Source organism: Vulpes vulpes, chromosome 3 (assembly GCF_048418805.1).
Source record: "Vulpes vulpes isolate BD-2025 chromosome 3, VulVul3, whole genome shotgun sequence".
Classification (NCBI taxonomy): domain Eukaryota; kingdom Metazoa; phylum Chordata; class Mammalia; order Carnivora; family Canidae; genus Vulpes; species Vulpes vulpes.
In genome coordinates, this window is record NC_132782.1 from 109201321 (window position 1) to 109214131 (window position 12811).

At 43.1% G+C, this 12811-nt stretch overlaps 1 protein-coding gene across 50 annotated transcripts in view; it reads right to left on the minus strand.

The window, feature by feature from the left end:
- RBFOX1 (RNA binding fox-1 homolog 1) overlaps nucleotides 1-12811 on the minus strand; it is a 2027925-nt gene that overhangs the window by 78620 nt on the left and 1936494 nt on the right. For 35 of the 50 annotated variants that reach the window (XR_012000653.1, XR_012000654.1, XR_012000652.1 and 32 more), the window contains one exon: nucleotides 81-161. The exons of the other annotated variants lie outside the window; for them this stretch is intronic. Coding sequence is in view for 32 of the 35 variants with exons in the window: in XM_072753896.1 (XP_072609997.1) it covers nucleotides 81-161 (81 nt within the window). In the remaining 3 variants the exon portion in view is untranslated. The remainder of the gene's footprint in view (nucleotides 1-80; nucleotides 162-12811) is intronic. 50 annotated transcript variants of the gene reach the window in all.

Consider the following 12811-nt stretch of genomic DNA (forward strand, 5'->3'; position numbering starts at 1 on the left):
GAGAACTTACATGGCAGGGAAGGCGAGTGGACTCAGATTTATGTCACAAAACAAAAAGAGAGCCACAACAGCGGGCTTACTTGCGGAAGTATATACAAGTGAACTGGGGGCACTGTACATGGAAGATCCCTCCTGGTTTGCCTGGCACAACAGCACGGTGCCTACGAAAGAGAGAGAGATAGATGGTATCTGGTTTGGGAACAGGCACACGACACCTGAGAGATCAGGCGACGCAAACGAGAAAGGCAGAGAAATGACAACATAGCCACATCCCCGTGCACAGGGCGGGGACACCCGTGGAAGCCCCCTGTCTTAGCTGAAGGGGACCGGAAGCCCACCCTCCAGCCCTCCAAGCATATGTCACTCCTTGTCACCTGGGGTTTCCGTAGCGGGGGTCTGGCTGGCCCCCGGACCCAGGGGATGGTGGCAGCATGGCATACTGCATACTCAAAAGGGAGCTTGGGCAATATCAGAGAGAGCTAGATGACAAGCCTGGCTCCGATGCCACTTAGCTGTGTGATCTCGGTAAGTCACTATACCCCTCTGTGCCTTGGGATTCACATCTGGAAAATGGGGTGAACATACCTACCTCCAGGAAGGTTGTGAACTGTGTGGCTAGACCTGTGCCCAACACAGGGCCTGGCGTGTAGTCATCGGTGGGTAAAGGGTGAGCACATGCACTGACTGCTATGGGGGGAGCAACCTTCTTCGCCCCCCTTCCCCCCAGACTGGCTGAGTCAGTTCTTCAGGGGAAGAACAGAAATACAGCAGGGAAGAAATGAGCGCCACTTCCACCTTCCGCATGACCCACCCTGGGGCCCACGCTGGCCTTGGGGTGAGATAGTCCTTGGGCTTCTGCGTTTCTTATTTCTTCCCGAAAGTTCTCGGCTCTTGGGCCAGAGAGGCCGCCTCCTCAAGCCTGCACTGCAGAGCCGCCTGTCCTCTGCCTGATTTAAAGCAAAGGGCACCGGGCTGATCCTGGCACAATGGAATTTTCCAGCGGGAGGGAACGGCGCAATCCTGAGATATCTCCCCAATCCGTGATGTGTTTTGAACAACCGCCCACTCCAAGGATGAGCAGGGTCAGGAATCCTCAGGGTGTCAGCCCTCTCTCTCCTGCTGCTACAGAGCTCACAGTCAGACTTTGAAAAGAATGGGAGAGACTTCTGGGGAGTGGTCAGCCCATTACCGATGATGGAAACATGCTCCCGTGGTTCCTGCTCACTTGCCTCCATGTGGCTTGGGGTCCCCCTGCCATCACCCACTGGAGGGCCTCCCCCGTGAGAAGACGCCTGCCTCGCCGTGAGCTCACCTCCTCGCACACCTGCCCCAGTGCCTGCTAAGGGGTTCGACAACCTTCGGGAGTTTTCCCAAGGTCAACAGAAGTGTAGTTAAAAGTTGCAGAGCGAGTGGGGGTCTGCACAGAGAGGGTGCGCCATGGGAGCCATTAAGACATAGCCAACTTCCCTTAACTCAAAAACCAAACACGGTTCCAGAGCTGGCCCCCCTCCACGACCACTGCTCCCCATCCCTCAGGGGCAGAGCCAGAATAGATGGATCCAATGAGGAGGGCTGAGGAGCTTCCTGAGAATTCCACTTGTACCCTCTCTTCCCTGTGTTTTCCTGGACTTTGCTCATTATTATTTCCAGGAAAAGCAAAGATGTAGGAAAATCCCTAAGTGCCTCCCCCGCAACCCCCATCACCAACTCAGGCACCTCCCTCCATTCTCTGACAAGGAGAGGCAGCCCAGGGACAGGAGTTCCATCTGAAGGAATGTCCCCTCGGCCTTGTAACATCTACCCCGGTTTCCTCCGCCTGTAGCTGGAGAAGAGTCCCCACAAAAGCCTGGATGTAAGAGTGGAGTTGACTGGCCTTCTCTTGGTTGTAAAAGGATTCAGAGTCTGGTTGGGTCTGAGTCATGATCAACCTTTGCTAAACGGAGGGTTCTTTCTTCTTTCTAGTTTATTTGAGAAGTTTATCCCAACATATAAGGTGGGACGTTACGTGGTCTAATTTCTTCTCAGTGAGTGAGTATTTCTGGTGTTGGCAAGAAACTGGTATTATCGTATGGTAATAACCAGCAAACAATATGAACAGCAGACCATGGGGTGTGGGGTCTGAAATCACCCGATGGGGGGTGACACCCACCTGAAGGACGTGCCCTGACCCCCACTTTGCTTCATCAACGAGTACTTAGTCTGACTTTGCAGAGACCATTCATCCCTATGTTTTTGCTCACCCCTACGGCCTTAGATAGAAACGGATGTTTCCATAAGAGGTACAGAGAGCTGCCAAATCAGCATCTTCTAGGGTGGGACCTGTGAGGAAATGCCATGAGTTTCTCGTGTCCACCCCTGGTTAAAAGCCACTGTTAAAGTGAAATCTGAAGTTTCCTGGGGGTGCCTTGGTTTCAAAAGAAATATAGCGTAGTCGTAGCAAAAATATATCCAGAAGGACATTTCAGCATTGTGCAGTTAAAACCTTGGGGTCAATTTTCAGCATTCTCAATGCAATTTAGAGAATCCCATTGGGACACAACACAGATTCCCTCTAGAAAGCTAAATCCTGGCAGGGCATAATGAAGCTTTCCTAATGCTCTTACGCCGTAGATCCTGGGAAACTGTATTGAAATAACTTCTTTGGATGCCCTCTTGGTAGTGAAAAAAAAAATTCTTTATGCAATAATTTTGACCTTTGTAAAACAAAATCTATACTGTCACAGGACTTGCTTTTTATTTTACCTAAAAAAATCCTCTAATTTAATTTGCAAAGTACTTATTGTATGTTCTCTTAGTACATTGTGACCTTTTCTTAAAAGAAAGCTTTGAATTAAAGAAAAAGAGGCAGAGAAGAATACCGTAACCTCCATGCATTTTTCTAGGGGGCGGGGGGCAAGTCATGTGTATTTGTTTAAAAAAGTAAGTCAAATAGATAATCAGGTACAAGCAGCAGCATGAGGAGTGTTTACAAGGTCCTTCAAGGCACCTTGTGATGCAGCTTTCTAACGAGTACCTTGTGTTTTCTATTCATGCACCATCCTCCCAACATAGACCCTTTGCCTCCAGCTACTACGACCTGTCTGCCACCGAGGGGACACCCTATCCTTCTCAGACTTCTGAGCCTTGGCTTATAAAGCAATTTTACTAGAAAATCCAGTTACTCGAACATCCAGGCTTTTGTGGGAGGAGGGGAAGGGGTGCTTTCCTCCTTATAATTTAAAGATGGCAACTGTGTTCAATTTATACCACTAGCCACCACCATTCCCTAGCCAGGACAGACCATTCACCAATTTCCACAGCATCCTTTCCTATCATCGTGGAATCCTCAGAATCATTCTTAACACAGCTTCTAGGCAGTTGCTACCGTTTGATTAGAATTGGTGGATGGGGGGATCCCTGGGTGGCCCAGCGGTTTGGTGCCTGCCTTTGGCCCAGGGCGCGATCCTGGAGACCCGGGATCGAGTCCCACGTCGGGCTCCCGGTGCATGGAGCCTGCTTCTCCTCTGCCTGTGTCTCTGCCTCTCTCTCTCTCTCTCTCTGTATGACTATCATGAATAAATAATAATAATAAAAATTTAAAAAAAAAAAGAATTGGTGGATGGGATGAAACCTCTGTGCCATTTCTGCTCCTACTGTGAGGTTAAACTGTAGGAAAGTGACCTCTTTATGTCAAATAGGATTGAACACTGGGAATTTCATGGGGTTTAATTAAGAAAAAAAAAAAAAAGGCCTCATCGCAATTCCTACTGTGTCATTTAAAAGTTGTTTTTTTCCCCAGCCCCCAGGAGTTAATGGATCACTCTCCCTACTATACTCCCATCACAATTAAAAAAAAAAGAAAAAATCTTGCTTGGTGTGCCTGGGTGGCTCAGTCATTGAGTTAAGCCTCTAACTCTTGATCCTGGCTCAGGTCTTGATCTCAGAGTTGTGAGTTCAAGCCCCGCGCTGAGTGCCACCCTGGGTGTGGAGCCCATTTACATAAAACAAAACAAAACAAAACAAAACAAAACCCTCCCTACTAGATCCCTTGTCACGCTGTACTGAGACATTTCATTTACATACTGGTCTTAGCCACAATGTGCACCCCTGGGTCGGAGCCAAACCATACTCATTTATTCCCAGCCCCGAGCAAAATACCTGACTCTCAAAGGATTAATGGAGATGATCAAATTATTGTTTTTAAAGACCTCTTCATTTCTGTTTCCTTGGCTAAAAATAGTGTTTTGTCCAACCAATCTTTCTTGAGGGCGCCTCCCTCGGCTCCTTGTCTATTGCTGGGGATGTTCATGCCTAAAGTCCAGGTGCAGTTTTGAGCCCCAGCTATGGGATTCACTTGTTTCCTCTTCTTCTCTGGTTCTTTTAAGGTTGACTCATCCAGCTTAACATGAAATCTGAGCAGCCCGTATCTGTGCCTGGCAGGAACTGGCTCTATGTGGCAGAGTGAAAACTTTGGAATAAGCAGAGCTTTTGCAAGGTCTGTCACCCTCACTCAATGATGCCACCAACATCAGCATCCCCAATCCCAGCACGGTGTCCACAGGGCCTCTCCCGGGCAGGATCGGAATCCTCCCGCTGAGAGAGGGTGAGCCAAGGTCCACGTTCAGATGGGGCAACCCGGGCCTTTCTTCTTGAGACTCCCCACAGCTCTGGGAATCATTTCTGGCCCCCTGAGAGGCAGGGAGAAGCCTCAAAGGGGTGATTCCCATCACAGACAGAGAAGGGGAAGCATCTAAACTTTGTACGCTGCTGCTAGCTCCTAGGTGAGGAAATTGGACTCAACCCAACTGGAACCACGGTGCGTTTTCACACCTCTGCCTTTATAGAAGATAATTCTTCTCCCTGGAAGCCCTGCCCCTCCCCCTAAGTAATTCCCTTCCCGACTCAGCTCTGGCTTCTCCTCCTAGAAACCAGATCTATTTGCCCTCACCTGCCAAATTCAGCTTCCTTCCTCTGCTTTCCTAACTTGTGTTGTAGTGCTCTGTCTAATGAGCGTCTTCCTATGGATGCTGTGAACTTCAAGAGGTCAGGAGTCACGTCTTTGTCCTCCTTTATCACCATGGGTCCAGAGACCCATGAGAGGCAGGGGAGGGACCTGACAAGAGGAACCACGGGGTTTTGGACCGGCAGCCCTATTGCACTTGCAAGAAATAAAATTAGAATGGAGGAGTGGAAGGAAGAAGAGAAAGGCTCTTTTGAAAAATGTCTGTCCTTCCATTTTAGTATCCAATAGGCAGAGCTCCAGGGCAGCCCTGGGTAAATGACTATATTTTCTGAATTCAAAAAAAAAAAAAGGAAAAGGAAAAAAAAATGTCAAAGAAACACCCCAACTGCAACTGGGAGTGGCTGACTCACTTCATTGGCTCCAAGATGAAGATGAGTTAGAACACTTGGAGAAGAATGCCCTTATCTCTACTGCAATGAAAAAAAAATTAAAGGCACAAAGAAAAACAACAACACTTTATTAATTTTCTGAGGGCCAACAGGGATTCGGGAACACCTGCTGTGTAAGGTTCTGAGTGCGCCGTGTGCCGTCTGAACCTCCGCAAGCAAGGGACTGCTTGTGCTGATGCAGAGTCCCTTGCAAACACAGCCCTTTGCTGGGGTCCAGCTTTTCCAGTGCCACGTAGCCTAGTGACTCTGGAAAGGGGGCTGAGAGGACAAATCCCACTGGGAAATGGTGAGTGATGCAGGAGGCCGTTGCAGAGATTCTCTGTCGCTACTGCTCAGCTAAGAACAGGTGGCCTACGAGGGCTGCCATACATTCCCCCAAGTGTGTACTGGGCTCTCCCGGGGCCAGGTGCTGTGTGGGTTCTGGGGCACACCCGCTGAGCCCCCTGTGCCCTTCAAAAGAATGACACTGTCTTATTTTACCCGCATGTTCAGGAACAAATACATACACACAAAGGGGAACAAAGGAACGTGTCTCAATCGACCCCCCAAGCCTGAGACACTATGGTTATTTACTTTGCTTGCTGAGATTAATAAAATTTAATAGTAATTTTGGCACAATTTTTATTCAACATGATTATTATGAGTGCCAGAATGTTGATTCCCTATTTCTGTTATTGATTGCAGTCATAACTAAGAATACTTAATAGTAATCACTACTAAAAATAATCCATTTTATACAAAAAAAAGACACTTTTATTCAATATTCAGTATTTCCCTCCTGCATTTGTTCCTCCCTAGTAAGTACAGTCAGATAGTCCCTCTTTAGAGATGGGAACCACAGAAGAGGGATGTGGTTTGTGAAAAGCCTTATTATCAATTAGAGGCAAATTTCAGGTGAGAAACTAAGCTATCTAGGCTCCTACTACATCACTCACTTCACCAATGACTCCTACCAATGACTCTTCCATTGTTACAGAATGATTTTTAAAATATATTATTAGATTAGAATAAAAATAGGAAAATTTTGGTCATAACTGAAAGAATAAGCTCAGAGCTGCTGCCAAAGGGATACTTCACTCTAAGAGAAACCTGGAAACATCTTTTTCATGGGAGTGGTACATTCAGAAAGAGGTGGCAAGCACACAGTGTCTTCAGTGTCCTCAGACCCCCATGGGTTATTATAATCATCTGCATCATCAGAATCACTTAGGGGATTTGTTAAACACAGAATGCTAGGTCCTACTCCCAAAGTTTCTGGCTGATTCCATTGCTTTGGGATGGAGCTGAGAACATGCCCTTTCTTTCTTTCTTTCTTTCTTTCTTTCTTTCTTTCTTTCTTTCTTTCTTTCTTCTTTCTTAAGTTTATTTATTTATTTATTTATTTATTTATTTATTCATGAGAGACACACAGAGGCAGAGACATAGGCAGAGGGAGAAGCAGGCTCCTCATGGGGTGCCTGCTACGGGACTCGATCCCAGGATCCCAGGATCACGACCTGAGCCAAAGGCAGACACTCAACTACTGAGCCACCCAGGTGCCTTGAACCTGCATTCTCAACAAGCTCTCTCGTGTTTTCAGGCAACCATACTTTGAGGAACATTGGAGGAGAGCCAGTCCCCCAGAACTCAGTGCTGTGCATTCTTGCCTTCCTAAAATTGGAGGTTTTCAAAGCCTGTGAGACTTTAAGAATCAACTGGGGAGAACTTAAATGGGATGCCTTCAAAGGCCCCACCCTTAAAGAGTGTGATTCAGTGGGTCAGAAATCTGCATTTCTGATCAGCAGCCCAGGTGACTGTCCTGCTACAGGTGCACTTTGAGTAATCCAGGCCCAAGGGCATCTCAACATGTTTAGGAAAAAAAGTAAAAATGGCTGAATATACCTGATTTGAGTACTTCTGTGTGCAAAGAGGTAGAACTGACCTATTTTTTATTTTTGCTGTTTTGTATGTTTTTACCAATTTTGCCCTTCCTCCATAGCGTTTCAAATACAAAGAGTAACTCCTGGTCCTAACTATCCTGTCAAACTCTCTGGAAGTGGGCTGGTAAAGAAGGTACAGAAGATCACCAACAGCACAATCCTAGTGAGGCCACTCTTGGTTTCCCATTCAAAATGGCACACCCATTCCTGCCCTACTGTTATGGACTGAAGTGTGTAGGATCCAAATTCCCATGCTGACATCCTAGCTCCTAGCACCTTAGGATGTGACTGTCTTTGGAGATGAGATTTTTAAAGAGGTAATTAGGTTAAAGTTAGGCCATGAGGGTAAACCCTAATTCCATGTGTCTGATGTCCTTATGAGAAGAGTAAATTACAACAGAGACGCAGAAGGAAGACCATGTGCAGACTGAGGGAGAAGACAGCTGTTTACAAGTCAAGGAGAGAGGCCTTTGAAGAAACCCACCCTGCAGATCCCTTGATCTTGGACTCCTAGCCTCCAGAACTGTGAGAAAATGCATTTCTGTTGCACAAGCCACCCAGTCTGTGATGCTTTGTCATGGCAGCCTTGGCAGACTAATATAGCCGCCTGCCTGCCTCATAATGAGCTCTGCCGTGAGGATCAGTGAGGCACTGTACTACGTGAGGGCCATATAAGCACCAAGCGTCTGTTAGAGGTCGAGGTCTGGGAGGTTGCCATATGTGTCCCTGCCCATAGAGATTACTGCTTCCAATCAACAGATTTATCCAATGCCCTGATGGGCTACGGATATTTTTTTGCAGGTACACATTTTTTAACATAGACTAGAACTGAGCTAATAATACATGTAAGAATATTTTCACAGCTAATCCTTAATGCTTTTATACATGCCTGAAAGATGAGCCTCTCTGAAGGGTTATGGTCGAGCTTTAAATACAGAGGTAGTTCCATTTAGGCACAGATGTTGCAGAAAAATGTTGTATGTATATTTAATTCTTATAAAGCGAATCATGTTTTAATGGTGCCAGGGGATTTCCATATTTAAGGGAGCCCTGAAGTGAATCTGTATATAGTGTAAATAATCTCTCACTCCAATTTATTATGCAAGTTCCAATTTTCATAACAGTTAAAAAGAAATACGTGATTTTGTGGGTTTTTTTTCCTTTTCACTTTTCTTTTTGATGTAATTTCAGACTATATAAAAAAAAGTTGCAGGAATACTACAGAGAATCTCTATACAAGGTTCTTCCTTTTTGTTGTTTAGAAAACATAATGACTTACTTGAACTGCTCTTATCCCCCTGCCTCCAAAATGTCAGCTAATAGTGATCTTTACAGAAAATATTTAACTCAATATGATACTAAATACATTAGCCGTAGCAATTCCAAATACCATTTACTAATTACCCTAAAAGCGCCAAGCAAACCCATTCAATGTTTAATTTGGATTATCCCCTACTCTTAACCTTGTAAGACAGGTACTATCATTACATCTATTTAATAGATGAGGATTCTGAGACACGGAGAGTTTTAGAATCTTGCCCGAGGTCACCCAGATAGAAATTTTATGGTGCTGAATGCAAATCAAATCAGACAGATCCCTGGGACCTACGACCTGAAGGCTAGTCTTCCAAATCAGTTGTAGGCAAACTATTGTCTTTTGGCCAAATCCAGTCTACTTCTTTTAAAAAAAATTTTTTTTTTTTTTTTTACAATTTTATATGGTTGCAAACAATCAAGAGAAGACTAATATTTGGTCACAACATGAAGAATCACATAAAATTTAAATTTCAGTATCTATAAAGAGTTATTGGATCAGGGCCACGCTTGTTCATTTACCTATTATTTATGACTGTTGTAGTCATAATACAACATGTATTGTATGTTGTACATACAATACTCTGTATACACAGAACTGAGTAGTTACAACAGAGACCTTATTGCCCGCAAAGGCTAAAATATTCACTATTTGGACCTTTACAGAAAAAGTTTGCTGACCTCTGTTCTAACGCTCACTTTCTGTTTGGAAGATACCAAGAGTGATTGTCAGGACAGCATTAGCCCTTCCCCGGGAAGCTGTCACAAGTTATTTCAGAGAGCATCATTTTATCAATACTTGCTACAATTTAACTTTATTTCATTTTTGTTAAAAATAACCAAAAAAAAATTTAAAGACCTGTTTTTTGAATGCCTGACAAAAATTTCTTTCTAATTCATTGTTGTTCGAGATAATAAAACAACTAGAAAAAATTGTCCATAACGTATTTGTGGAAGGCTAACAATTTAACTACAACAAAAACAACAGAAATATGTTTTATCTCCTTCAGGGTTGGAACTGTTAGGTAAGGCTATCCTAGAGCTTTTGCTTCTAAAATTCTAATAGGCACTGAATTACTTGGGGAGCCTTCTAAAATGAATATTCTCATTTAGTAGGTCTGGGGTGGGGCATGAGAATCTGCATTTCCAATCTGCTCCAGGGGATGACCATGCTGCTAATGATAGTAAAATGTTAGGTACTTCATAAACAACATCAAGCTACAGCTAATATTGATGAAAGTGACCATTAAGATGCCACTGAGTTTCAGGTACTGAACCAGGTACACTGTGCACACATTATGATTTTTTTCCCTTATCAAACCCAAAAGGAAAATAAGACCCAGAGAGAGAAAAATAGAAGACAACTGAAATCTGAACCAGTCTGGTGTGACTCCAAAGCTCAGACTCACTCATGGAGATACATCTGCTTATTAATGGTGATACTTGGTCTTGAGGTGTTTAAACATCCTCTCCAACCGTGGAAAGACAAATATCCATCAACCAACCCCATTTGCACTAAGTCACATCAAACAGTTCCTCATTTGCCTTCAGCCTGGAAGCACCTGACTCTTCCAGGCTAAGGATGTTGGCTAGAACCTCATGATCAGGTTTAAGAATCTGTAATAGGGTTTGAAATCCCACCAAGGAATCCTCTGGGCTAGATGTATCTTCTATAGATAAGAAAATCCCACTTGCAAGATCACAGTAAGACAGACAGGGAGGAAATACAGAGAAAGGAGAAATGGGGAGCTCTTAAGGTTTGACAGCATAGCTGAAAAAAACATGAGTTTGGGGAATTTTTACACTTAGTTGTGTGTTCTGGCCTCACTGATCGTAAGTTTCTCTGACTTTCAGCAAGTCATTTAATGTCCCAGACTTGGCTTTCACATCGGTAAAATCGGGACCCCTCCAAAAATCTGCTTCATCGATAATTGTTGTAGGGATGAGATCTGTTACTTGGAAGGGGTTGATAATTTGTAGGTAATACATGATCTCAATAATAATAATAATGGGTTAATAACTATTATTAATTTTTGAATCTCAAAATACAGCACTTTGGGGACTAATTTTGTTCCACTGTTCCTTGAAGAACAGGAGAGCAGATTGATGGCTGCTGAACTGTTGGGTTTGGCCACAGACATAACGCTAAACATAACAGATTAAATGAAGAACATTTTAAGACTGGGAATTAATCGCCAGCATTTAAATTGGGGAGGCTTAATGTCACAAGACAGATGTCTGGCTTCTCTTGAGAAATCAAGGGATTAGGCCACATGAGTCTGGACCTATATTCCCCTGTGGCTGGGCCACAGAGGGTGATAGGGTGAGAGCATTCTTCTCTGCAACTGAGATTGTCCCCTCCAACTGTACATGTATCTCGCAGCTCATGAAGGCATTTTAGTTTGCAAAGTATGATGATGAGAAAAAAACTCAGAAATTGTGCTTTAGCTTAAATCTGTGAGGTTTACAAGTCTCTGCAAAGAACTAGAATGCCTTTCTCTCTCTTTCTCTGTTCTTCCTAGGGACAAAAACCTCAGATACTGCAGGAGTCCAAAAATTCCTTTAGACAGTCCTCCCTTGGGCTCCCTCTTCTATTTCACTTGCTACTACAGAGCTGTATTTTAGGAGGGACTGGAAGTACTCGTGGAATGGAGGCAGAGTTATATCTTGAGTCCTCTTCCATATCCCAGATTAGGTTTAAACTCCTGACCCCACTCTTTTGGTAAGAGCAGAAAATATACTCCGACTTTCACTCTCCCAAAGAGTAATCAAATACAATTGATTAAATAAATTTCCCAACACACACACACACACACACACACACACACACACACACCCGTGGGCTGAAAGCAAATAGAATATTTCAGCTGCTGGAAATGGTTTTCAAAAATGACAGGGAATTAATGCGGAAAGTTTCAGGTTTTACAATATCATGTGTATATCAAACAAACACTAGAAAGGCACAAACAGATCCATCTTTTCTCCCAGAGGAAATAGCAGTGATATTGGGGTGTTTATGTTTTTTAAATAATACTGGGTTCAATACAATGATAAGTGTACATTGATTAACCTTTGTGTCGGGTTTAAATGTATAACCCATTAACTAATTTAATCTCCTCCAAAAAATAAAAAAATAAAATAAAACAAAAAAACAAAGCAAAACAAAAAACCAGCCTTTGGCATTATTCTCTGAATAATCCTTGTTTAGTTTCCATAATGGTATACTGTTTAATGAAAAACTCATTAGAATGTAGCATACAGCATAATTAATTCTGGTTGATTCTTTGGGTGTAAAGAGCTAATGCAGATGCTGGCTTCCATTTTCCAGTGGCTTTATTAATTTTTCATAAACCAATATTTCGACTGTAATGGGTTGTAACAGGTTCATAGAAGTTCTAGGAATGCATTAACTGTCACCAATGCAGTAATTTAAGTAGGATTTTGCTATTTGTGTGTTGGTTCTTCACACTACATTTTTAAAAGAGAGCTTCATCGGATACTTGGAGAATGAGTATCTACATATAATTAACATACAGGGTATTAAACAATATTTGGCCAATTTGTCTTTATTTACACACAACTTAATTGGTTGGGCTAATAACACTGAACTATAAATTCTGAAAAGCGCTAAAAGTGGGAAGCACAAGACCGTCAAAACTAAATGGTTTATAATAGGATGGCGACACAAGTTAAAATATTTAGAATATTTTAAAAATAAAAAAAATGAAATCATGTCATTTTTGAAGTTTCTGGTGATTTTTTTTCATAGGAAGAGATTGGGACAAAACCAGGAAACAAGCTTTATAATAGCCTTGGTGTTGAGAAACCGGTTTAGCAATCCTGGGGTCCGTCAGGAGCCCAATCTCTGGGATAGGTAAGAAGTTGCTGATTTGGTTTTACCTCTTTCGATCTTTTAGGATTGTGTTCACATATTTGTAATAATCTTCATGGTAAGACTATTATTTGTTTCAAGTGTAGATATGTGTGCTAATTCATTACTGTCTGTTTTATTTTTTAAATATATTTTTATCAAAGCTTTCAATGGTTGCCTGACACTCAAAGGATGGATTCCAGATTCCACATTCCTTTATCAGAATCCATCATCAGGTCTCTTGCAACTTTTCTCTAGAAGGAACCCTCTGATCTCAACAGATCAGTATTTCTCAGCCTTTGGGAGAAACCTGATT